This window comes from Ciona intestinalis, chromosome 9 (assembly GCF_000224145.3).
Source record: "Ciona intestinalis chromosome 9, KH, whole genome shotgun sequence".
NCBI classification, from domain to species: Eukaryota; Metazoa; Chordata; class Ascidiacea; order Phlebobranchia; family Cionidae; genus Ciona; species Ciona intestinalis.
In genome coordinates, this window is record NC_020174.2 from 5419279 (window position 1) to 5445720 (window position 26442).

Below are 26442 nucleotides of genomic sequence, written 5' to 3' on the forward strand. Positions count from 1 at the left end.
TTAAATACTTATATAGGCTACTGCCTGAAAACCCGATGGTAATAGGTCAGACACTTAAATACAATACAAACATATGATGTATATGGGATACTTCATGTTCGTCTTATTCTTGATCGAACAAAGCGATATATTACAGCGCAGAGCCGCACCCCACCGCACATATTTACTGTTAATGCCACATAATGCCTGCTAATGCAAAGGAAGCTAAAAATAAAACGTGTTGAAGTAGTCACTGGATAACACAGGCCGAAATTACAAACAACAATTTCCAAGCGGTAAAAAGAAATTGGCAAAAGAAAGTGCAGATAACCAGTAAAGTTCGTTTTGGAAGCTTGGGTTGGTTCGTTACTCTAACCAACATTTCTAAAGAGGGCACAGCTGGACAAACGACTTCACCGCACGTTTGAAATTAAAATTATGCCAACCGCGTGGTGGCAGTACATTTGATAACATTTAGCGCCAAAACTTTGGGGTGTAAATAAAGTAAAAAAACATTATGCTGTCGGTGGTAATGGATGAAAACAGAAAACAATATAAGGCCCGTCTTTGCTATTGCAAAATTGATAGAATAAGGGGTTTCACTTTCAAAGGCGAAAGACTGTACATATACATGGGACTAACCGCGACAAACCAGTGACATAAATAAACGGCACAAACACGTATTAGCGAACGTGGCTGGGCCTGGTAGACGTAAAACACAAAAAAACAAGGGTTAAATCCGGAATTTCATAACATGAAGGTGTTAATTTGATATAATCGTTAGGTTTGGCTACATTATGTCACTCTGACCGTGTGTAACGTGTGACGTTCAAGTTGGAGTGAGCCATGTAAAATTAAGGCCAGGTAACAAAAGTTATAATACTGTAAGTAATAAGGCGGGTTGCAATATACATCCACTGACGTCGAACATTAACTTTCATGTAGTTGCCAGGCTCTGGCAACCAAACCAAAATAATGATGTTTGGAACGTTGCGTCGTAAGTGATTTATATACTTTCAAAACTGTTTTTACATAAGACGCCACCCAAACAAACTTTCAATGGCTTATGCAACTTATGTCGCTTTAAACTCGAACCTACATTTTGTAAGCAAAGAGGCAATATGGACACTGGAACAGGCACCGTCTAACACTTTGTAGAGAAGCCCAGTGCCGTCAAGATAGTTTTGGAAAGCGAACGAGAAATCAAAGAAATAAAAGGTTTGCTTAGAGTTGTTGGGATAGTGAATGTCTTTCCTAGAGGTGGGAAAAGTCCGCGTTAACACGGGCATGCCGCTCGCTGATTCATCTCTTGTAGCGGAGGGTTCGTGTACTATTTTCTACACAGAGAACCACAAAGCCGGACTCGCAACTGTATGGTTTTTGTGCCAACAATCTCCTGGTCGAAAGCGGTGAGGCTTGGCCGGTGACAGCTTTATGGTCGGTATACCATGATGCACAGTAGTGCATAGGGTTGAGACGGCCATCTGTGTAGGATCCGTGCCATACGAACTTCACTGGCCTGTAGATTGAGGCGATAAGTTAACTTACCATATAGATTGAACGGTAGAGGCAGAAACAATGGAAACTTACCATCTTGCATCCGTGGAAACTTGACGATTTTCAAACGAATAGATCATGTTCGGGTTGTCCATTCTGCCTTCTGTGCGGAAAAGTTCTTCCCATGACGAGAACAATTGCTCTCCCTAAATAAGATCAAACATGTTTAGAAATGTAATCAATGAAATAACAACATGCCACATTTAAGGGCAGAGATGAGGACTGAGTTATAGTTATACAGCCTCTAGGTGACAGTCACACTGGTCGAATGAGACGTACATAAGAAGCTTGAGTGTTGAGGTAAGGGGTCAAATCTGGCCATACAGAATAAAATGTCACAATACCTAAACATGAACTTACTCTTATGTTAACGATCGGAACATTACGTCTGTCTTCTCGTCGCACAATCGAACGAACGTTTTGATCTCTCGAGGAAAGGAAGGCTCTGTAGTGTATACAAATCTTAGTATACGTCGTAAAACTTAACAAACTTAATCAATTACAAATACAAAGGTAGTAACATATACTTGCAACCATTTGTTTATAAATTGTGTTCTAATGACTTTGCATTGACTGAACAGCATTGCCGTAACCGGTAGAAAACAACGCGACTCGTAGCGTGGTAAGAAATATAGCCGCGTATTTACCTGTATGTTCCTTTCAGACCTGCACGTCTAGCTTGCTGGAAGCATCTGGCATCGGCACCAACGATACCTCGTGTGTTTCCCCTCAATGGGAAGTTCAATGCAATCATATGGAGCGATTTCTGCGAAGTAGATACCACAGGGGTGGCTGCTGGTGTTGTGGTGGTTCTTCTGGTAGTGGTAGTAGTTGTAACTTCAGGAACGATCGGTGCCCTGGTGGTCTGTAAGATGATAACAGTTAGCGTTTGGTAAAATATCAATGGTTGGGTACCTTTGTTGGATGCATAAAACACGTTTTTTTTGGGTCAGTTTTAATACGAACACGCTCGTACATTTGCATTGAAAAATTCGTATCATATACATAGGCTTTATGTTATTACTTCGTTCTTTTTGTGATTACTTTTTACTTGTGTGGAACATTTGAGCAAGAATAGTTATGATTGGTAAATACCGTTGCAACTGTTTCTGGTTCCAATGTCGCGACTTCAACACGTGGTGGCGGTATGGGGCGCGACAACATTACTTGTCGCCATCCCAGGGTTGTCTTGACGAACATTTCTTCACGGTTGACGACAAATGCAAGGGTACCTTCAGCCGTGGTCTGCAGAAATATTTTTTTTTTAGTAAAAGCTGTTTTAAAATAATATAATAAGGGTAAAATTTAGTTTATAAGTTTTGTGGGACAAAACGGGTAGCGTCAGAACATAAAATACAATATTTCCCAATCGTGCTTCATTAAATAACAAGTTAACAACGCTCTTTTACAGTCGTGAAGACACGGTTATTTATTTCAGTAAATATTATTTGTTTACTACCAAATGAGGCGATAAAAAGAATGTAAACATAGGCTACCTTGTCGTCTACCAGAACTTACTCTATTCTACTTATAAAACTGTTTTAAAAATACCCATTGAGTTAATAGTATAAAGCCAACCGAGCTTTAAAAGTTCTATCACGTCATTGTTTAAATATGTTGGAAGTCATTATACGCCTACCTGGTAGTTCGCCTGCATTTCAGCGACACTTGGGAATGACGTCATCATTGTGTTTTCAACTGTAATGGAAATAGAAATTTAAACCTTGCATTATGGTTTATTAGGCTAGATATGAATGAACGAATGAAACGTATTTATCTTTACGTGGTGCGGCAGCGACAGTTGCTATATAACACGGGTGTTCTGTCTCACACACGTCATGATACGGTTTTTAGAAAGAAACTAATTTGATTTATTTCGTTTAAACTCCTCTTACTTAAAGCAGCACTTCTGGTGTCGTGTTGGTTGCTTCTGCCTGGAGGACCTGGTGGCCCAGGAGGTCCAGATGGCCCAGATCGACCTGTTCTTCCGGGTATGCCCTGGATACAAAAAGAATCAACGTTAGAACTTTAGATTGAGGTTAGCTTTCGCTTTCGATCAATATGTTTAAACAAATAGTTTGTTTTTTTGATAAAAAAAAACAAACTATATTTTGTTTGATAAAAAACTAAATTATATTTTTTGGATAAAAAACTAAATAATATTTTATTTAATAAAAAAAATGAAAAGAACAATTTATTATATATTACGTTATGCCTGGTAGCAGCCACAGCAGGCTATATTAAAGCAGTAATGGCTCTCAATGTAATTAACAAGTTTCGTTTACATACCGCTTCTCCAGCCACACCCGGTGCGCCTTTACTTCCATCGAACCCGCGTTCACCTTTGTCACCCTAAAGGTAAACATAATGGGTAAAAATAAAGAACATAATATATAGTAAGGAGGGGGAAGATGGGGCAGCTTCAACACGTAATATCCAAATATCCTGATCGTTTTTTAAACAATTAACAACGGTATATAGGAGTCGTAAAGATACGGTTTTATAATTATTTGAATCAATTGTTTACTACTAAATGGGACGAGAAAATAGATAAAAAAATACTTTCTATCTTCTTTCACCCTGCTATACATTTTATCCACACGCTTTAAGTACACAAAAACGTGATTAATATGAACAACGAAAGAGGGGAATTAGCAGCAAAACGACAGTCGTTAAATGTGTTTGTGTTCGTAGGGGAACATTTTGTAAGTATATTTATTTCATTGGTCTTTGAATAAGTTTTACCTTTTCGCCGGAGGATCCGCCAAATATTCCACTGGAAGAGCCAGGAGGACCAGGTGGACCCTAAAGATTAAAAATGTCATGTTAGCAGCATGATAAAATGAAAATACGTCAATAAAAAAACAAAAAAACTTACCTCTGCACCGTCTCGACCATGTCTACCTGGTGTACCCTGTAAGTAAATAAGATTTAGTTTTTTCCAGGTAACAACATGCGAGATATAGAATGGATGATTATAATCTTAACCTACCCTGCGCCCTGGCATTCCCATATCGCCTTTACTTCCTGCAGATCCAGATAAACCAGGTGGGCCCTGTAAAAACAAAACGCATTACAAATAGCTCATTACCACGCCTTAAACCTCAAGCGATACCATTTATATTTCTTTTATTTTAAACTTACCATTGGTCCAGGTGTACCCGGTTCTCCCTTTTGTCCTGCAGAAAGCACATTTCCGTCAGGTCCAATAACAGCACCGGGTTCGCCCTTTTCACCTTTAACAACCTGTAAGAACACAATTAAATATCTCATTCTTAATTGTAGCAGGTTCGTGTTCTTGCATGGCGGGGCAGTGACAGTCGTTTTAACACAGGGTGTTCTGTTTCATACACCTCGTATCTGCTTACGAGTTATCACTTTGTGGGTAATTGGTCTTTGTGGGTAGTACTAATGTATGGCTGACAACACAGCACGCCACTGGATTAGATTAATTGCCACAAATTTCTTGCCCAAGGACACTTAATGGTAACAACATCAATTTATAGCAAATTTTACAAACGTAACATGTTTAAATCCATATAATGATATACTTACGGATGTCAATGGTTCAGCGTTTGTCGTGGCAACTGCAGATGGTCCAGGGGGTCCGGGAGGTCCCTGAGAATTAATAACAAGTTAATAAAGATCAGAAGACGATATTTTGTATTTAAACATATATGTGGCGGTTTTATAATGTAAAAGGAAAGTTTGAATATGAATCTACTTTATTTTAATTTAACTTACTTGAGAGCCTGTATCTCCTTTCATACCCTGTAAACAAAATATAACGCGGTTAGTATTATCGTAAATAGGAGGTCAGGAAATTACATGTTTACATTATGTACCTGAATACCGGGTTCGCCGTCCAGTCCAGGTGTGCCTGCTGCGCCATCTCGTCCATTGACCCCTGGATTACCCTGCGGAAAATAATCATTATATAAGGGCCGAGAAAAATGGTGATATTGCAACTGTATTGACGCTATCAGAAACCGCTTCTGCGCCTTAGCTAAGCGTGTTATTTCAGCTGCCATGAGACGCTTGTTGCTCGCTTTCTCCGAACTATTCGTCTTAAGCTTAAAATCAATATTTATCTGAAATCTGCAAGCAGTAAGCGAAATCGGGGCCACGGGACTTCGCTTTTGTTTGACTTGAGAGGCAGCCAAGTGCAATAAGCTCTAGCGCATGCCGCTGTGTGTGGTCCGTAGGCAATTGTGCGTGCGAATCAAACGCCTAAACAAGTGTCAACTGGTCTAGCAATAACTAGACGTTCAAAACTGAGTGGGAGACCTACCTGTGGACCAACGGCACCGGGAACACCAGCAGGGCCCTGTGGATGAAAATAAAGGAATTGAATTATACTACGTCATTCGGTATATATTCGTAGGTAGGTCGTCGGCGCACAGCTTTGTCTAGCCGATCAAACCGGAGTGATTAATGGTTTCCGTGTTGGTGCTCATGTTAAAGCGTTCAGTGTTCTGAGCAGTGCTTGTAAGTGCTTGTGAAAGCAATCGCGAAAACACTGACCAAACCTTTACATCAAACACAGTGGCAACGCGAAAAACACACACTCGGCAAGTGCGAGCGAGATAATCCGGTTTAATTAAAACTACGGAAGAGACCAAATTGAAATTACCTCTGCACCGTGTTCACCAGATGCGCCTGTCATTCCTTTGGGTCCTTGAAGACCTGACGGCCCCTAAAAGTAAAAGGATTATATTTTTTGCACTAATATGTTTATCATTAAACCAAGGCCGTTATAAACCGATTAGCGTTTACCAACAAAATCTGGTTTCTTTACACGCGTCTTATAGAGAAATATTCGCTTACCTGAGCGCCTTGTAATCCTTGAGGTCCTTGTGGGCCTTGTGGTCCAGCAGGCCCCTGTGTTTAAAGATTATTTTAAGCAAATCCTATTACAAACAAAGCGTCTTCACAACCAACGTATCACACAAAAATAAGTTGTGCTTTAATCCACAATATTTTAACAAAGGGACCAAACATGCTACGTTACTGAAACATGTAATTAGATAAAATAAGCTATTTTCGATTCCCACAAAAAGCTACAGGTAAAAACTTGTCCGGATTAGGCGACCTGTACCATTTAAAGCAACTTCTTTATATAGAATGTACTATTGTAGCTTGTGCGATAACTTAGCATATAATATTCCATTATCCGATATTTATCTTTTTTAGTCGTGAGGATACAGGCATACATTTTTTTGGATATTACTTTTTACTAAATAGGCAGAGAAATTGGAACAAAGACATGTACCATCTTACCCAACCAACATTGTTAACGGAGACTTACGTGAGGTCCTGGCAGTCCAGCTCTTCCTTCTGGCCCAGGTACTCCAGGAACGCCTGGGAGTCCAGCAGTAAAACGAGCAGAAAACTTTTTCTTGAATTCAACATTTCCACTGCCCTCCATTAGGTCTTCGTCGTCTTTGGGAAAAATAATGAAATTAACTTTTTGTATAAAAAATTGGGTTGGGGTTTTTGAAATTTAACACAATACATTTTAAGATATTGTAAACGCTTAAAAGAAGGAACAAGTATTTTGTCAATGGTCATGGTCTAGTGCTCATGTAATATTTTCTCGTAACGAATCAACATTCAAGATTGAGTATCACAAAATATGTAACAACGAAAAACAGTCCAACGAATAGTGTTCGGACAGGTATAAATTTTGCTAAAATAGCATCAAAACTCCCTCAGAATATACACTTGGTAAAAAGGTGCATTAATATTTTATAAACAACTTAATTCACAACATGTGACTGAGCGGACTCGTTAAACTAAAGAAAAGATCCAGTCAGATATTTTATAGCGCATGTAATATTTATAACACTCTGTGTACGTGGGTAACCGCTTTGCACTCGTGCAATGACGTAAGACTTAGTCTGTAGGGACGATACCTTGCAAGTCACAGGTATAATATACAACGAAAAGCTTTACAAATTGGGATAAAAAGTACGTTTTAAATATCCATTCAAAAAAGGATGTGTTAAAATGATAACAAATATAGTTGTAACAAAGCGAAACATTGTGCTTTTATAAGCGGTGGCATCGACAGATCATGAATTATTCAGTAGCTCACCTGTTGGCATTTTCGCGTCACTTTTTTCGCAAACACCAGGCAGGCCAGGTGGGCCAGGAAGTCCAGCACGGCCGTCCTCACCAGGCTCGCCCTGAGATAAGAAAATTAGATGAATACCTAAAGTTTAAATCATCTTAAAAAATGCATTTTTCGCGCGTGTGTCAGTGTGCGCGGTTTCACGGTACGCGGCGCCTCATTATTTAGGATTTGTTTTGACATAATGAGTTCGACTTACCTTCGGCCCAGCCGCACCCACGGGTCCTGGAATCCCCATTTGTCCCTGTAATCAAAATAAGGATCTTAAAGTACATAAATAATGGGAGTAGCCGATACGAAGACGTTTGAAGGTGATATTGTAATGATATTACTTGTAAATGAAACGTTAGAAATTCGTAGCACACTGGAATAACAGAGCGCTATATAAAATACATATACATCCGTCACATATGAAATAATGTTAAAATGATGCATTCACATGATTGGTAACAATTGTTAAAACAAAAGTGCAAAAAGTCAAAGGAAAGGAGCGGAAACTAAAAGCGGAAGCAACGAACCCGGTTCTACTTACTCGGAGCTTTGTAACGCTCCCTTCCCCGCCCAAACCGTTTCCTGTCGACTGAAACAAGTCATTGGAGCGAACGCGGCTATATAATCCGGCGCTATGGGGGATCCCGGTCAAATACTCAAAGAAAGAATAAAGGTAAGATAAAAGTATAAGGATAGGAGGGAAGTTTTAATAGATTACCGGAGAATAGCTGTTTCGATAGTTCATAAGGTGTGAAGGCCTCATTTTCGGCAGCAAATACTTAATATCTTCGTTTGGTCTCAACAATCGTAGAAGCTTTAGAAATAAGAAAGGAAAAAAGAGAAAATTGCAGAACAGGAAAGTAGTGGGACGCAAAACCAAAACACTTGGGGGAAATGTCAACAAACCAGGGAAACTGGGACACTTACCTCAGGCCCACTTACACCGTCTTTTCCTGCTGGTCCCTGAGGTCCGATGTCGCCTTTGTCACCCTGAGATAAAAAAGGTACATTAGTAAAAAAATAAGAATTTTGTTAATTTTTTCGTCAAAAACGAAGTCGAACTTTTTCATTTTTAATACAACAAAGAAAAGGAAAATAACAGCAAAACGACAGTCGTTAAAACACGCTATGAATAACAAGTATGGGAAAGAGAAATTCGTGGCAGTTAAACCCAAAACACACAACAATATTAATATGCACTGATCGTACATAGTGTGAAATTTAGTCAAAATATGAAATTAACTTATGTCATGTCAATACCTTGTCTCCCTTCTCTCCATCTTTTCCAACACCATCTACTCCAGCTGGTCCTTGTGGGCCCATTGGACCAGGAGGTCCAGGTTCACCAGGCATGCTCTGTAAATAACTCGGTTTAAACAAATTTTTCATATATAAAATTTTAGCCCTTTAGTGCTAAATATTTTTGTTAGAATTTTAAAATTTTGACTAGGTTTCACAATTGAATTTTGCAACCAAACTATAGCAGCTACAGCAAACATGAGGCTGTAACAAACAGTTTTATAACTTAAGCAAGTAACTTTACTTACTGAGAAACAAGAGCCTTCCATATCTGCAAATGCGGCCTAAAAATTATAAACTTGTTAGTTACTGAACACATGGTGAATATACGACTTAGTTCAATGGATATTTACCGAGAATGTACCGGGTGGTCCTGCTGGTCCTCTTATTCCAACACCTGGAGGTCCTCTATCGCCCTATGTATATGGTATATAAGTATCAACACATGTATTTAAGTTTGTTGAACCCTATGCATCTATATATACGGTAAGAAGGTACAGTATGGTTGAAAAGATTGGACACATTTCATTATAATTTTGCGTCCCATTTGGTGGTAAACGGAATTATATCCCATTTTCATTCATAGTACTATACCAATCAATGTTCTGCAGTTTGGTAAGCTCAGAACAAGCGGAGTCGTGTTATAAGTTTAATGGCAGCACATAAGTCTACCTTTTCACCGTCTTCACCATCCTCGCCGTCGTCTCCGTCTTCACCGGGTTCACCCTGTGAGTACAACAGTTGAATGATTCTGTTTCAAACACCTCAACCCCGCTTATGAGTTACCACGTGGGTTACTTTGTGGGTGATTTTGGGTGGGGGGGTGAAAAAAAAAAAAAATTTTTTTTATAAAAAATGCACTACTGGAAATTATAATCATTTTGAAAGTCATGTTAAGTTGAATGATTTTTACCTTTTCACCCTGAACTCCAGGCGGGCCTGCAGCGCCAGCCGGACCGGTAACTGAAACAGCTTTGCCGACTTCTCCTTTTTCTCCTTTAGCACCATCAGCACCAGGCAGTCCAACACCTTGGCTTCCCTGCATTATTAATAATAGTTAAAGTAACAACTTATAAAACAAACGTCCTGTGCATTAATTACTCACATCAACGCCTGGAACTCCTGGTACTCCTTTCTCTCCCTGCATTACAAACGATTAACGATAAGTATACATTCGAATTACTTTCCATATTTCCACAAGCTGCATACCTTGGCACCAGCAGGCCCAGCGACACCATCCGCCCCAGGTAGTCCAACATCTCCTGGCAGACCATCTTTGCCAATTTCGCCAGCCTCGCCTGTAAACAAGGTATACAATATGAAAAAAACCGTGCGTTGGACACAGTTATTTTACCCTTGAAGATTCATCTTACCTTTTTGTCCAGCAATACCAACACCCTGTTCGCCCATCGGTCCTTGATCGCCTAAATTTAGTAGAGTGTAACTTTTGTGTCCAGCGTAACTTAAATTTACTAAAAAGTCTCTTTGAATCAACAAGTGTAAATGATTTATCCTCGCGTAGCGGGGCAACGACAATAGTTATAACACGGGGGTTCTGTTTTACATAGCATGCCCGGTTATAAGTATTCCAAAATGATACAACAATACACATATAACAGTATCTTACCCTTCTCTCCTTTCTCCCCGACCCCACCTGCTCCCAAGCTGACTCCATCTTTTCCAGGAATTCCTGGTTCGCCCTGTTAATTAAGTGGATTCGGAATTAACGACTGCGGTTGCTTAGAAGATACAGTGGTCAGTAATTAGATTAGAATCACAACTTTAATCTTTCTGTACCTTTGGTCCACGTTCCCCTGGGGATCCTGCCACGACAGAGTCGGCGCCTGCTTCTCCTTTTTGTCCAACTTCGCCAGCAGCACCAGGCACACCAATGCCATTTTCGCCCTGTTTGACAGATATGTGTTAACAACCGAACTGTTACAAGAAATAAACAGAAACACTTGGAAATTTTAACTTACATTTCGGCCGGGTTCTCCTTTTTCGCCCTGTGGAAATAGAACACACTGTTAAATCAATTCAACAGAATGGTATACGCAAACATTCACCACCACTTACCTTAACTGCGGATACCGGGAACAAACCAGGTTGGATAATCTGTAAAAAATTCGTGTTATCAAATAAATGAGCTTAACACTGCCCCAGTTACTGTTAATGATATGAACCCCCGGCAGGTTCGGTGTTATCAGTTCTAAATGTATCAATCAAAGTCGTTATCTTGTTTGAATTGTTGTGCAACGTGGTTTAAGTTTGCTGTTCTTAAGTTTCCACGAACAATGAAACCAGTGTCTCAGGTTCTACAGCTTACATTCTAGCAGCAACCACAACACCGTATTGAAGCTAAATTTTCAAGCCAATCAAATTACATCTGAACTGATGGCGCGACTCCAATACCTAAGTTTTGAAACTTACCCGATCGGAAGCTCTGTGATCCACGCTGCCTACGAGGGGCATACTTTTCGAGGTGGTTGGTTCAAAAGATGCTACAGTAAGCGCAAGTGTTTTAGGGTCGATCGGTGAATTGGTTGTCACTGGTAAACTTGCAGGCATGGTAGGTGGTGGGGTGATTGGCGCAGTTGTTGTAGATGGTTTAATTATCTTTTTCGCAACGATAATCTCGTTTTCTTCCTTCGGCATCTTTTAAAATGGTAGGCATGTTTATTTGGAAGAAAAATTCAAAACAAATACTACGTGGTAAATAACACGTAAGCTGGCACGAGGTGTATGAAACATAACAGCCCATGCAAAAAAGTTTTATTCATAAAATCCAAATAAAAATTAAAACTTATTATTTCTCTAATTTTATTTAAATTATCTTTAAGCTTATTTAAATAGGTGCTTTCTAACAGCAAAGAAAAGTCGAAACCCTCACGTCAATTAATTCTTCTTCCCCGCCTTCTTCACCGTCGTCAGTTCCAGCTGTTTCTTCGCTTCCATCACTATCGTAGTCTCCACTAGCACTGCCCTCGTCGTTAACTGTGTTTTCTTCCGTGTATGCACATGATGCTGATACAGCGGACGGGTTTGGATCAATAACCAGTTGTTGTAGCGCGCCCTGTAGATATTAAACATAGAGGTTTTGCTGTAGACATTTATCACTCCTAAAGAATACGGGATAAACCGCACACCCAGCAATATATTGGTTAAGTGGGCGCTTGCGTGGATTTTGGGACGGTTTATGTGCAAACAGGCAAAAGCAAGGTGAAGGAAAAGAAAAAAGGGTTTTCCTGTTTTATGAAGTAAAGTTGTTTTGGGAGTGTTCAATTTATAGTGCTGTCTGGCTTATACAGTACACACAAAGACTGTTTACACAGCAGTGAGTTTCAATGGCAAACAAGTGCTCCCCGCCGATAACCAATGCAAAAGGGCGCGAACAAATAGTTTTGAGAATATACGCGGTCACGCGAGATATACCATAACTCATTCGAAGCCAACGCCATTAATATTTGCTTGGCAAATACTCATAAAGGTTGCTCGTCCAAGAGCAAAAGGTCTCGGTGCAGCATACCAGAAAGCAGACGACCGTGTTTTGCGTTCACGGACAGGTAAACACGCGGCAGGACCAGCAGTGTACGATTGAATGCCGACAAACAACTTCACTTACCGTGTACTTATCCATCGGATATGCGACTCCTCTACCGCCCACGAAAACAGTTCCAGAGTTCTTAAAAGTCAAAGTTTGCGGATTGGTTCTCGGTATAGAATAGTCGCCATTCTTGATACAATTCAAATAGAGCTGGACCTTGTTAGCCAAAACCTCAATCCCAATTCGAGTCCATTTGCCAGCGAATGCCGGAACCTGGTAACATCCATATTAAACACACTATATATAATCTAACTACACAGATAGAGTTCTTTCCAAGAAACCTAAGGCATTTCCGAACGTGATCTAATTACAGTACATACTGTATCGAGAAAGTTATCAAAGCTAGAGTGTACGTCAGTGTTTCACTTACGGCAGGCGATTGCAGAAAGCGGGTATCAATTATTTAAACGGCACAGCTGAAAGTTTCATGAGCTGAGCCTCACAGTAACGTATACTTACAGATCGATGGCAAGTGGTTTCAGCCCAAAGAGCATTATTAAATCAATAATACTCTGACGCGAATTTCGCTCGTGGAAAAGTCTAAAATTCCTGATATGCTTAATCTTCTCACCTCCCAACTTGCAACGGTTTCCAGTCGCCCGTTGATCTCCATAAATAGAGAAATGATCATCCGTTCGGTACTAAACTCCACGGGTGCGATTTCCAGCGCTAATTGTTGTTTTCCGCCAGAAAAGTTATCGGAAACAGAGAACAAGTACCCTCCGTTCCTGCTTGACGGCCGAATTGTGGCAGAGATTGAAAACTCGGTTCCAAGTTGAGCGGGAAAGAATCCCTTCGTGGGAGAATCTAACAAAACGTTAATCTTGGTTATTTCCGCGTTCTCCGATATGAAACACAAAGGATTTCATAATAACCACAGGAATGTAGTCTATTATTCGATGCCGGGTTACAACAACGTATAGTTATCGTCTAAATGGCCATAAATATCGCTAACGGTCATTTTGAATTGATAAATAAATGCGAAGGAAAGTGTTTGTACGCAAACTCATTTGGCATTTTCATTGGGATTCATTGCTTTCTATAGAAGTAAGTCCAGCTTACGTATTTCCGTTGGTTCTTCCAGTTCGATGGCCGCAACTCCTCCATAACCTCTAACAAACGACATGGTTCGCGGGAGCGGAGATTCGATCGTGGAAATAAGATCGATTTGGCTGCTTGTCGAACCTAGGAAGAGAGTTGAAGTTCGAATTCTTATCTTTAAAGTTATGGGGGCAGTGTTTCGTGAGATAGATAAATCGTTTGCGAGTGTTGATATATTGTGTACTGTATATGATATGTTAATCTAATTCCACCGATTGGGTGAGGGTTATTTATAATTGTCCACATGCCAAATATATTACAGTCAATTATTCATTGACCATCTATTTGAAGACTAATCATTGAGTAGTCCTTCTCACTCATGCTCTGTCCTTTCATGCACGTAAAATCAACTGGCAGTTTAATGGCATTGGCAGTCAGTCAAGCCGTTAAACGCAAGCTCGATCATTAAACGTGCGTTCGTTTAGTTGGCGTATACGTCAACATATGAAAGGTTTGACTAATTCGCGAGCTTATACGATTTTTTACAATCGTATTAGAAGTATAGACCTACATCTACAAGATTTTATTTCTTAAACGAAAGTGTGAAATGGGTTATTTTGGATATTTGTGGTGAAATATTGTTCTGCATGAACCATGAACACCTGGCTGATATATTTTTGCTGTAAAAGAAATCTAATTAAACCCTAAATCATAGCCTGGTAGTTGTGCTATGTCAATCAGCGTGCTGAACTAACTGGGCATGCAAATTGTGTGGGAAAGCATAAGTGTGACGGTTTGAGGTGTTTCAGTGTGTTAGGTGATACTGCTGACAATGCATTGCTTGTCAGCGCACAGCAAGGTCGATTAGTAGAAAATCAAAACAAGGCATGCACTGCAAAATAACGAGCACACATTCACAACGAAAGTGCTTGGTCAATTAAGACACTTGGGCAGGAATTAACCGCACGTACAACACGAAGACTGTCGAGCACAACAGGAAGACTAACAGGAACACACAATACACCTGCTCCGTTGCATTTAAACACGGCCACGGATTGTCGCCTCTTCTCGTCAATGTGCTTGTACCGCATGTCGAACATTATGCAGACAGCGGGCACCTTGCGCATGCAGAGGTGCAGGCTGCGCAGAGCATGACAGCGCACATATGGCAGGGTGGAGGGGCTGACGGATGATTGGTAGTCGATGATGCAATACTCAATGTTGCATTGTGGGCTGGATGTCGCGGCCACGAGGCTCGGCTCGGTGGTGAAGTCATAAGCAAAGGAATGGGTTGAGGACAGGGGAACTCCCGTGGCATCTACTTTCCACCCCGTTAGCGCAAGCGTGACGTCATGAATGAGGCGAACGTGACGATTTAGGGAAAGGGGAAAACACCGCAATTTTGTTGGAAAGGGTATATGTCGAAAATGAGATGCATTTTCGAGAAAATTAAGCAGTGATTAAAAGCACAAGGCAAAAGCGCATTGTCATGAATTAGCAACATTTCCATTGCAATTAGTAAAACATTTATTTTTTGGAAGGGAGTTGGGGTTAATTTTAAAAAGTAGTTTACCACAGGAATAGTTGAATGAGGGGTTGGGGGTTTAGGGGGTGGAAAAGGGGAAAAAGAAACAAAAAATGAATTAGTTTGGTTATATGGACAAAATTTTAATGTAAACATTCATATAATAATATGAATGCCAGTAGTTAACATTAACAAGTTATCACACGGAGGAAAAATAGAAAATAAAGGAGTATTTGATAAAATGATTGGTTGGGATATATACATTGTATGTAACAAGAACTACATATATATGTATAACAAATGGAATGTGCATATAGTAACTGGCCATTGCGCGTTTCTGCGAGCAAATTGTTTCACAGAGACTAGACGTAGCATGCAACATAAGCTTGCGATTTACAAATTTGCAGCCATTAACATGGTGTGAATAGAATTAGTGGAGCTAAATGCATGTATGCAGCAACCATTGGGGAATCTCCGGTGGAATTTTTAAAACCAGGAAGCTAATATTAAACCTAACTTGACGCTTACATGAAAGCCAAAAATTGGCATTGGTGACTCATGTTTTTCAAAGCTAAATCTGGTTTCCGCGCAAAAAAATCATTCAAAAAAGAATGCGGGTGGTGATATTAAAAATGGAAATTCCGCACTTTGGCCGTGGGTGGCATTCGTATAATTGGGTAAGAGTGTGAACCTAGCGGCATCAAAATAGCACGTTGAATTAGCGCTGTTTAGGGACAACTGACCGGTTCTGTATACACCATGTATGTTTAGGTCAGCGAGACGTTGACAAAACACTTATCGTCGATGGTCAGTATTTACTGATATCTTATTTCAGTGGCCGTGCGAAAAAAACACGGAGCATCCGCCGCCGAATTCCATTAAACGGTTTTGTTCCTGCAATCAAAGAACTGTCGTCTTCCGCCCGAAGACAAACGCGTCGTCCAAACCACTGCCAGTGTTTCCGGATTTAAAAAATCACGCCAGATAAAAGCGGAACTATTGGCGAAGTGGCTCGTCTAGTTTCACCGAGCTGTGTCGCACAAAAAATGCGCAATTGCGGTCGACACTTCGTGCTGCTTAGGTTCAGTTAATTTCGACGAAGTCAATCACGACATACCAGGCCGGAACCACTGACTTTATCACTGGGGCAGGAAGTGCTGTGTCTAGCCGTCGCTTTCTCGAAAGAACAAAACAATAGCCCGCCGGGCGCGTAAGAAAAAGGTTAAACGACGATCTCTCGTTTTCAGTCTTCGTTGGCGAAACGCTGTCGTCACAAAACCAACCGTTCATACAAATTTGACCCGTACAAATACAAGTATAGCAAGCAAAGATTTTTATAGACCAAGTTACCCAACACAAAGCGGGTGCACGGTTCACGTTAGTTTCAGCTAATTTGATTTAATTTAAGTCCAGCGTAAACGACACGTGAAGTATCCGAGTATAGACTTCCACGCATGTATTGTGGCTGAAGCACACACGTTTGTTCATGTTACTGGGACGAGTGTTTATGGCCACTTGAGTTCAAACAGAATCGACACTACCGCGATATAAGAGCAATATCCAGCCGAGTGAGTTATGAAGAGACCTCTCACACACCGTGGGTATTAATTCCTTCAAGAAGGTCCGGGTTCAAGAGCACGAGACTAATGCTCCCCTACTCCCCTTATACTTTCATTACCGGGTTCTATTTTGTGTAAACCAACCGTCTGCTGTGGAGCGACCGTTCAGGTTTAGTTGGCCAAGTCAACCGGAACGGGGGCCGCTAGAAAGCAGGTGGGGCTGGTGAATGGGTCGGATCATATTCCCGAAAAATTAACCGATTCCGAGGATTTTGCTGTTCGGTCGCGTGTTCAAACCACTGGTAGAGCGCATATTATCCATGGTGCCTAGATAAGAGTCACAACAGCAACGGAATGCAGGGTTTAGTGAATTTAATGGAATCCTGACGCGCGAGAAACCGCAGCTGGTATTCCCCAGTTAATGCGATATTGAACTCGAGACCCACGACGAAATTGAGGCTGAGATTTTGATAGGTATATCTTTCCCGGGTCTCTCTTGGGGATTACGTTGTCTGGCTTCATGTCATAACAACAGCGGCCCGCTGCAAACGCTTGGACTTGAAATCGTTGAACAAAAACAGCCGTTAAAGCAAGCAACATGAAATACACGAACATGTTTGAGTGATGGTGGCCAAAACAAATTCCTCGAAAAGCAACCTCGCACCGCCTGATAAAAATTCACACGCTTTAATTAAAAACAAGTACATGCGTGAAATATGCGGTGACTTTTAACACGACCTTCTTACGTCATCGAATTTCGCAAGAAACTTAACACTGTGAAAGTTTCGCGGTTTCTCTTTCATATTTTGCGGACCTTTTAAAGTTCTTGAGCAAGCCAACGGATCGTTAGTTGCGCCATATTCGAGTTACCTCACTGAGTTGGTGAAAACGAATCCTTTCTTTAGTTTTAACGACAGACCAAGCCAGGACCTCGTGCCCTTTTCCTGGGAAGACTTTCACTGGCGGGTAGACCAAAGAATATATTGTGTCGGTCGTGCCAATATACTCTCTGTGGGTTCGAATGTGGTATACTGTTCATTATGTTCTATTATCTGGTACGGCGAGCGAACCAAGTCCAACCAAATTACTATTAACGAGGTTTCTAAATGTTAAGCTCGTTTGCTTTTTTTGTTTTCTTAATGAAGCCTAGCAGTGCATAAGCGATAGAAATGTAAGTCATGTTTTACATTCTTGTGGGCGGGTTGTTAAAATTCGCCTACTCCGAAACAATGTCGACAAACAAGCACGCACGAAAGCTAATGGAGGCTGATGGCTTACAATCAATCCAGTTCAGTGGACGGCACCACGTCAATATTGACAAAATAACGACATCATTTATTCATTATGCACCGTCTGCAAAGCGCACGGCAAAAGAGCAAGTGCTGGCATATGAAGAGCTGCTGTGCTAAAACGCCAAACCATTTCCTGTTTAGACTATTTACACCATTAGCTCTGGAAATTATGCAGCGGTTGCTTGTTATTAAGCAAAGTATTCTTAAGCGGTGGGTTATTGCTTTCACAAGACCAGTAGAGTAGGACGCAAAGCGGAAATGAACTAATGTTGGTTTCACGCAACGTGGACCAAACTCAATGCTTCATGCGCAATTTCTACCGCTGTTTCAACAAGATACCAATCGGGAGTTTTCATTTACATTGTCAAGTCGTAAACCTTTATTGTCATGTTAGTCGAGTGACGCCTAGGCACATGGAAGGCGAATTGTAGGTTGGAACAGACACCTCAACCATAGAATTCAACGCACCGGAAGAGAATAATCTCTCCTTAATAAAGCGACTTTCTCTATTTTCCGCACCAAGTCTTCGGGGAGAATGGCACAGTTCTCTTCGCTACAGATGCCGACTGTACTTTGCCCGTGAACCATTTATCCGATGACGTCACGTCTCACTCCACCAATAAGCGACGTCTACAAAGGCGACCATTATATCCGCATCCTGCCTCTGGTCGTCTTCTTTAAAAGCGACCTGGCTTTTGTATATTTAACCTATAGGACCGGCCGTGAAACTGAGACCACTTCCCTGCCAAAACACTGGCTTTACACGTGCCATTTCGGACCCAATCGTCCAGCGTTGACTTAGACGTTTCTTGTAACAGAATACAAAGTTGGCCCCACAACAGAAGATCGCTCGTGTGTCGCACTCTGGAAACCGAATATGAGGCACGACGTACTTCGTGGCGAGCGTTGTGTTTTTCGTGGAAACAAAATGAGCGTCACTCACGAAAGTATTTGATAATGAGTTTTCGCGTTTGGTGCCCTCCTCAAACACTATACGGTTATCGCATGGAAAGCCTAAATATTTATTCCTAACTTTCTTTGAAAGACTTGAGCGCGTGGGTGGTAACGACACAAATCAGAACGCCGTCGGTTCCCTAATGCTGTACGTCGACAACGAAAGACGGCCATTCGGCAGCAAGAAATACAATGACGTCAACCGGTAACAAAAGGCCCAGCACAGGGATAACGATCTCCACATAAAGGACTGTCAAAGTTTCATTGCGAAAAGGAGGGCTCGGTTTTGAATGTTTACGCGTGCGGCATCCGGTTTTAATTCATAGTCTTCGTCCTTTTCACGCCCCGCCAAACATCGAACGATAATCGGCGCCCTCGGCTACGTCCGCCACTTGTTCCAAGCAGAACGAACTATTCTCGCTTGACAACTTATCATAATGAACAATGTGTAGACTGCCCGACGCTCATGTGCGATTGGACACGCCGACTCAACAAACGGATTAATCGCCAATTTGCAGGATGAGCCGTGACTTAATGGGCAAAGCCATATACGCTAAACGACTGGCGATCGCCAATTACACGGCCTGAATAATAAAGGTAAAGCTTTACAATGGCTGTAATCTTTCCCGTTACGTTTGAAGTTTAGATTTTGTCTCCGGTCATGATATAAACAAAAAGACCACAATGGTAACAATTATTTCTGTCCGTTTCGCCTAATTGCTCCGAGGTTCGGTGTGAAACGTCTCCGGTTGTTGCAACAGTTCCGGAAGAGTGGCGTAAGCTTATACAGTCTTTTTAAGTGGCATCTGCACGGCGAGAAAGAAATACAACTCGAATGCCGCTCGAGATTCGCTGATAAAAACAAGGATTTAAATTTTGCGTCAGGGCATGGGACTTCAAATGATTTTACGGTTTTGACTCTTGGGCTCGCGCCAGACGCACGAAAAGACAACAACTTCTTCAAATGAGGGTGGCCGTTGACTCACCACTCACTTAGCACCGTTTGTTGCCAGACAAGCGCTACCTTTTCCAACAGTGTAGGGTTTGTGGCACCGGGAAACCGAGAAGTGGGTAGCAAACCTGAGTGGTGCCTGAAAAGCCAGCAACAGCGGATTATTTAACCACAACCTATAATTTGGTCGAGGTTTGATAACGTCTCTCCGATTTCCCGTACTTGCTACAACACTCCTACGTGTTACAGAGAATATAGGGATGCTCATGCAGGAGACTTCCATTGGTGTTACTGCCATAGGGTTGTCCTTAAAGATAATGTGTTCGAGTTATTGTGTGACTGAGCACAAACGTTGACCAATGACACCAATATGACCCTCGTTATTTCGAAACCTTAGACAGCTGAGCAACGTCGAGTGCTAAAAAAACACCAAATCAAACATGATATGTGCCGATAAACAGCCAAGGAAACATAAGATGAAAATTTCGAACGAACCGATTGTCACAGGCGACCGCTAATGTTAAGATTTCTCTGAGAGTCACACTCATGTATCAACGCCTGGAACATCGGGGCAATGGGGCAGTGAAGGTTTTGCGTGATCCGCGACGATAAAAATGCGCGGCCTTTCCACCGTGAAGGCCCCCGACGACTTTCCGACAATTGAACGGGCGACTTATTTCCTAGTCCCGTCTGCTGAGTCAATAAGAACCTTGGTAGGAATATCTATCAACGCTTCCCGAAAGAAGAAGCAGTCGTTAAAATAGCGTCGAGTCGACACGCTCGGTCGGTTCCTTTGTTACGTTTCAGGTCACGTCAGCTATGCACAACGGTGTGTGACGTCAACTTAGGTAATTGCAGCAGCGATTGCACCGAATTCCAGTGGAATCTTCAAGTTCGTTATACCGTAGGAGGTTAATTGGTTTGGCTCGCAATAAAGATTTTACATCTTTCGAAAAAAAAAACGCTTTCTTCGTTGCGTATTGCCACAGTCTGCGTTTTGATGTCGCTTTAATATGTTTCCTAGTGCGCTAAGGATTTATAAGAGAGCAGGCATAGTCTTTCAAATAAGTCAAGACCCTGGCCAAGTTCTCTGCCTGTTTAAACAAGGGTGGTCGGGCTAAGTCAGCAGAAAACACACAGAAATATTCCAGAGTGGGGCGGGTCGGTCGTTGACTGAAATCATTCAGAAGGATATTTTGCTCGGCTTCGATGCGTGAGTGTTCTGCGCAAGGCTGTAATGTTCACTCTGAACGCACACCATCGAACCGCAAGAGCTCTTCTGTTTCTAAAACCAGGGCGGACAAGACAACTTGAAAGTAAGATTTCACTTAGGATCTAATGGAAAAAGTCAAATCCAGCGTCTCTCAAAACAAAGTAACAATTGTGAATAATTTCAATACCTGTATGTAACGTATAGTGTTCCACAAATGTAGACAGGCGTAGCATATGTTGCATGTGGTATATCTTGAACGATAGCAGTCATTGCCCGAGGGGCTGCACAACACACAAACTAGTCACACTGAAACGCGCCTGTGGTTTTCCCGTTCCATTCTTCATACGGATGCGCGTCATTCCAACAAACGAATAGAGTTAATAGTAATATCTGGTCAAACTACGAGAGGCTATTCGTAAACGCGGTACAAATATGGCAAATAGGTGAATAAGAACATCTTGGTATCAGCGGAAGAAACACTTTGGTGTCGAAATAGAAATCAACAGCGCGAGTCCGGTGCGTCAGAATACGTCACAAAGCGGCATTGTGTTTGTTTATGACGACATACTGAGAAGCGGGCCAATAAGAAGTAAGTGAAAAGTTCCCCAGACGACAAAGCAAAGATGCTTGCTCCTAATCGTCTGTTTAATCCAATCAAGCAAAGGAGCGTGAAATCATAACCCAGATAACTGTCAGCAATCGCGACAGCAGGGAACAGCATCGGGTTGTAGTGACGGGAGTTGTCTTTTGAAGGTGTCATGGCCTGCTATAAACATGTCACTGGGTTATAAACATGTCACATAATGTGTCTGAATCTGAAGAATCTTTCATCATGGGCCAATCATCAGGCTGTTGTTGTTAAACACGCGCATAAGGTAAATTGTCTTGTATCTCAAGAGAAATATGTGATAACATGCTGTTACCGACGAAGAGTGTATTTGTTCAGTTATCGTAAAACCAGACATGCTACCGACTCGATATCCTGTCGAATATGTAGCCATGGCGATATGTTGCTTTTCCCAGGCAGGAGGGTCGTCGCTTTACATTGTAGTTTGGTTTGTTGATCCAGCGGTGTCGCGATTGGACTTGAATAACGTTAATTAGATTGTGGGTGTGTTCGAACACAACGCGACAGAACGCCTAAGGTGGATCGATAAATAAACCATTGTGGAGAGATCAGTGCTTGACACATTACACTAAAAGGGTCGAGCCTATGTATTTTTGTGTGGGACTTCTTTCCGGAATACGATAGGCCTCATTCATTGTTAGCAAGCGAAAAAAATCGGACCATTACATGGTAGGATTACCACGCTTACAAGACCCCTACACTTAGCTTGACAGGTAAAAACGCTATCAGCGTAAAATTTTGCGAGTGTTTCTCCCATACAATTTGCTTAAGTATCGCAAAGTTACACGACACGGCTCTTTACGATTGCCAATAATCTGCGAAAGTATTTCTATTCTAGCTTTTCGGCGCTTTGTAAACGTAACGCAGGTATAGAAGGAATTTTAATCTCTCATTATAGACAGTAGGATACTACAACCTTGCTTTAATCTGCAAGCGGCCACGAGCAGTAACTCGATATTCTGACCCAACCGCGGCCGTCTACCGACAGTCAATGCACCGAATTTGGGCACGACAACAAAACAGATCCTATGTTTCAATGCAATCGTTACTGAGAAGCCGAAGTGTCCGTTTCGCCCGGAAAACTCGGCTAAAATCAGACAAAGCTTAATTAAATCCGAGCCAGATGCGAATCTCGCTATAGACAACGATCTAAGAGGTCAGTTAGGCAGCTGACGACCAGTGTCGTATGACCACCAGTCTGTAGGGATGTCGCGGCGTTGGTCATGAAATACGTCACCCACATATGTTAAAGATAATCGACAATTTACTGAGGCTATAAATGGTTTAAAGGGTGGGTAACAGTATTTATGACTATATTTATGAGTTATCATGCTTTAATGGTTAAACCGAACCAAGTTAAATATCCGAACAAACATAACCGCTGCTGCATCAATTTAAGTCAAGGCTTATCAGATACTTGAATCGTTGACTTGTAAATACCCCGTGAAAGCCTCCCAAAGTGTTTGAAGAAGCACAGCGACATTCGAGATAAGGTCGCCGCAGTGCAACGTCACAAGCTGGCTAATTGTCGCCTCAATCGCCCGCTTCGAATAATCAAAGGTGCTTGATGCCTTATCGGGTTCGCTTGATCGTCGCCTGAAGCCACTCACGCGTGACACTTCCCGAACGGATTACAGCACTGCCCCAGCGGGAACACGAAGCGTTAAAGTGGTGCAGCCGAAGCCAAAGCAGGCTTGCGAACCCAGATTATCACCGCTGCGAATCTTTCAGGTAAACAGGGTAACTTGGTGGAGGAAAATACACCATGCGGTCGGTCGTTAGTGAGATTGTCATCTGAACTGCTCGTGACGAAATTACGCGACATAACAACGCTAGACGACGAGATGCAATAACGTGACCCCGGCAGTAAAGCCAGAGAAGCGCGTACCAGATATTTTAAAGTTTACCCAAATAATAGAAACCTGTCATTACTCTAGAGACGTGGGATTAGGACCGGGTGACCCGACATCGTTCGGCGCACATGCCACCGCTTACCGACAACGATTTAACCATTGTGTAGAGTTATGGGGCAAGCGAATTTCAACGGAGACTTATCGCCATCTGACCCATGGAATGAAACTATCAGCGCTTAACAAAGGAGACGGTGCGTACAACCTCAAGTCAAAATAACCTCTCTATTGTATATTACCTACACACCTAGATCCAAGAATATCAGTGACGAAACCGACCAGGAACGCACTACTCGGTAACAATGAACAGACACAACAAATTCAAAAAGCTCCTCGCTCGTATTAAGATGAGCACGTCCGACCGGAAAGCTAAAAATACCCGACGACTCGATAATTCGGCACTTTTGCCAACAAACCCGACAGCAAATCGCGAAATCGAACTGTTATCACAACAAGGTCAAATAAGCGGCTGGGCAAACGTGCAAGCATATACGGCGAAAATTATAACTATATGTACGGTTTAAGAATTTGTCAACGACGTATTTATAGTAACTTCAAGCCTAACGTGCAGACTTACCGAGTGAAGGACCATCTCCGGCTCCTTGTGCTTGCCCATGCTTCACCACACACAGCAAGCTGATAGCCAGTATTTACCAACTTCATGGTTACGTCACTGGCTCTTACGTCACAGCGAACTGCGGAAAAGGAAATTGAATGTAAATGTTAGAAAGTGACAAGATGCGCTCACGGTGTGAACTGTAGCGCAAACAGAAATCCTCATATTCTACGTTTGACCCAAAAGATGAAATTTCGAAGTATTGGTAAAAAATAGTTTAGATCGTATATGATGGTTTAAACTGAATTGAAATAAAAAGGGCAGTGAGTTGACCAAGTTAATGATTAATACGCGTCTAATCAAACCCAGCCAGCACCAATCTCATTTCAACATCACGTAATGTCTGTCGTTACAATATCCCAGATTCTTGCACCTGGTGGGTAAGAGTTGCGGTATGCGGGTCGGGTTTATTGTACACAAACATGAACAAAAGTTTTGTCGATTGTGTTTAGTGACAAAATCCAGGCCTTGTTTTCGAGCAAACAAGCGTACGCGCCAACAGGAACAACCGGTATAGAATTTTGATCGAATACAAACAACCGCGCACGATTCTCCGCGATAATATTTAACTGTTACTAAGCTACAACGACGTGGGAACAAAAATTGGGATTAATTTACATTAGATCAAGGTCTTCCGGTGGCTGTGTCGACTCTTTCCTACCTTTAAACACGCCGCAGTATCTTGTGTTTATTAACTCCTGGTAGGGCAAGTTTCCGGTGTTTTGATTCAGCTCAACTTGTACTTGGCAAGCCTAACTCACTGGGGAAACAAAAATAACGGTTACCGGTCATGGTACCTATCCGTCGCTAAAATTAGAACCATAACGGTGGCCACCACGGAAGACAGGAAAACGTTAAAATTATAACCTGTTCTATCCTCGCATCCTTCCCTACCGTGTTATTAAACTGACGTTGACTGACACTGCTGCATCGATATATGGGCAGTTGACCAAACTTTACAACAATAACATTGTTTGGCAATTCTGGAACAATCTCAGTATCATACAACAAAAAATCTCTTGCGCACATAACGGATGTAGGTGAGATAAACAACCTGCCACGAATGTTTGAGAAGCAAGACTCAACTATCTGGGAAAACCAGCGATCAGTTATTGCCACAACTTCGTTCCACATTGCTTGTTCTAGCGAATCTAGCCTATTTCACTATATACTTCATTACCAACGTTTCGAAAAAATCAAAGTTTTCTGAAACTAGAATGACATCACTGAGTTATTTCAATGTAGCAAGTGACCGTAGGTTGACATATTAAGCTTACTAGGAATCGAAAGGCCGATTTCTAAAATTTATCAACAAAGTCATACCCTTTAGCTATACGTGACCGAAAGAATTGAGCCAGCATGCCCCAATCAAGATACTTATATGGTAACAACTGTCATTGAAACCTAATTCCTACTACGACAATAACTGCAACATACGAAGTCGCCAATTAATTGGAAACCCTTCGCTTGTAGAAAACTGACGTCGTCTTCTCGTCATTGCTTGCCTCTCTTATGACGTAGAACAAAGGCGTTCTAGCAACGACCGAAGCCGACATCGGTAGCTCAAACATTCGTAGGAGCCAACTATTTGACGAAGGGCTACAAACATTGACACCCAGGACGTCACATTTTAAGCACAAAGAGTTCGCAACTGGGTGCGACTCCAATGTTCGTATTTGATTTGCGGTTAAATAAACAACATAACAAAGTTAAACAACCGCCCCAATCCACTTACGTGAATGCGCATGCGAAAAAGGTTTTTGCGCATGCGTAAATCTGTCAGTGCATCACAGTGTTAGGTTTATGACGACAAGCTTTAACACAATTCTTAGAAATTTTAATTTTAACTACAAATAAACGACTACCCAGTATACACTAAGCAAACAAAATAGTTAAACTGTTACTACAACGACCAGCAGCGTTATACCCTGCTATTTACGATTCTTTACTGTTTATAGTTTTTATCGCGTAATAATAGAATCACGAAACACCGTAATAAATTTCATGGTTTATGACCAACTATTACTAGTCTGTGAGAAAGACTCATCACTATAGTTAGATCACTCTACTTGGACGAACGGGCGAGGTCTCTGTCCCTAATCTGGGCGTGAAATAGCACTTCTGGCAAGTACCGTTAAAAGGCTTTATCGCCGTATCGAGAACGTTAACTCTAACGTATACATTCCACT

At 41.7% G+C, this 26442-nt stretch overlaps 1 protein-coding gene across 7 annotated transcripts; it reads right to left on the reverse strand.

Moving 5' to 3' along the window:
• Positions 1-74: 74 nt before the first annotated feature.
• collagen XVIII (collagen XVIII homologue) lies at positions 75-25015 on the reverse strand. 7 transcript variants are annotated; one of them, XM_018813133.2, is made up of 44 exons: positions 24915-25015; positions 24215-24332; positions 14629-14922; positions 13626-13748; positions 13135-13370; positions 12582-12776; positions 11850-12032; positions 11390-11614; positions 11036-11074; positions 10939-10965; positions 10757-10864; positions 10587-10659; positions 10333-10383; positions 10169-10257; positions 10065-10100; positions 9873-9998; positions 9632-9685; positions 9313-9375; positions 9208-9243; positions 8921-9016; positions 8588-8650; positions 8379-8474; positions 8202-8315; positions 7869-7913; positions 7634-7724; positions 6845-6978; positions 6364-6417; positions 6170-6232; positions 5828-5863; positions 5382-5453; positions 5281-5307; positions 5092-5154; positions 4681-4782; positions 4529-4591; positions 4415-4450; positions 4282-4341; positions 3826-3888; positions 3432-3534; positions 3176-3234; positions 2632-2781; positions 2184-2401; positions 1897-1981; positions 1570-1682; positions 75-1498 (listed from the first exon to the last, which is right to left on the reverse strand). In XM_018813133.2, the coding sequence occupies exons 3-44, from the start codon at positions 14729-14731 to the stop codon at positions 1282-1284; spliced, it is 3990 nt and encodes a 1329-aa protein (XP_018668678.1). In that variant the 5' UTR covers positions 14732-14922; positions 24215-24332; positions 24915-25015; the 3' UTR covers positions 75-1281.
• Between the last annotated feature and the right edge of the window lie 1427 nt (positions 25016-26442).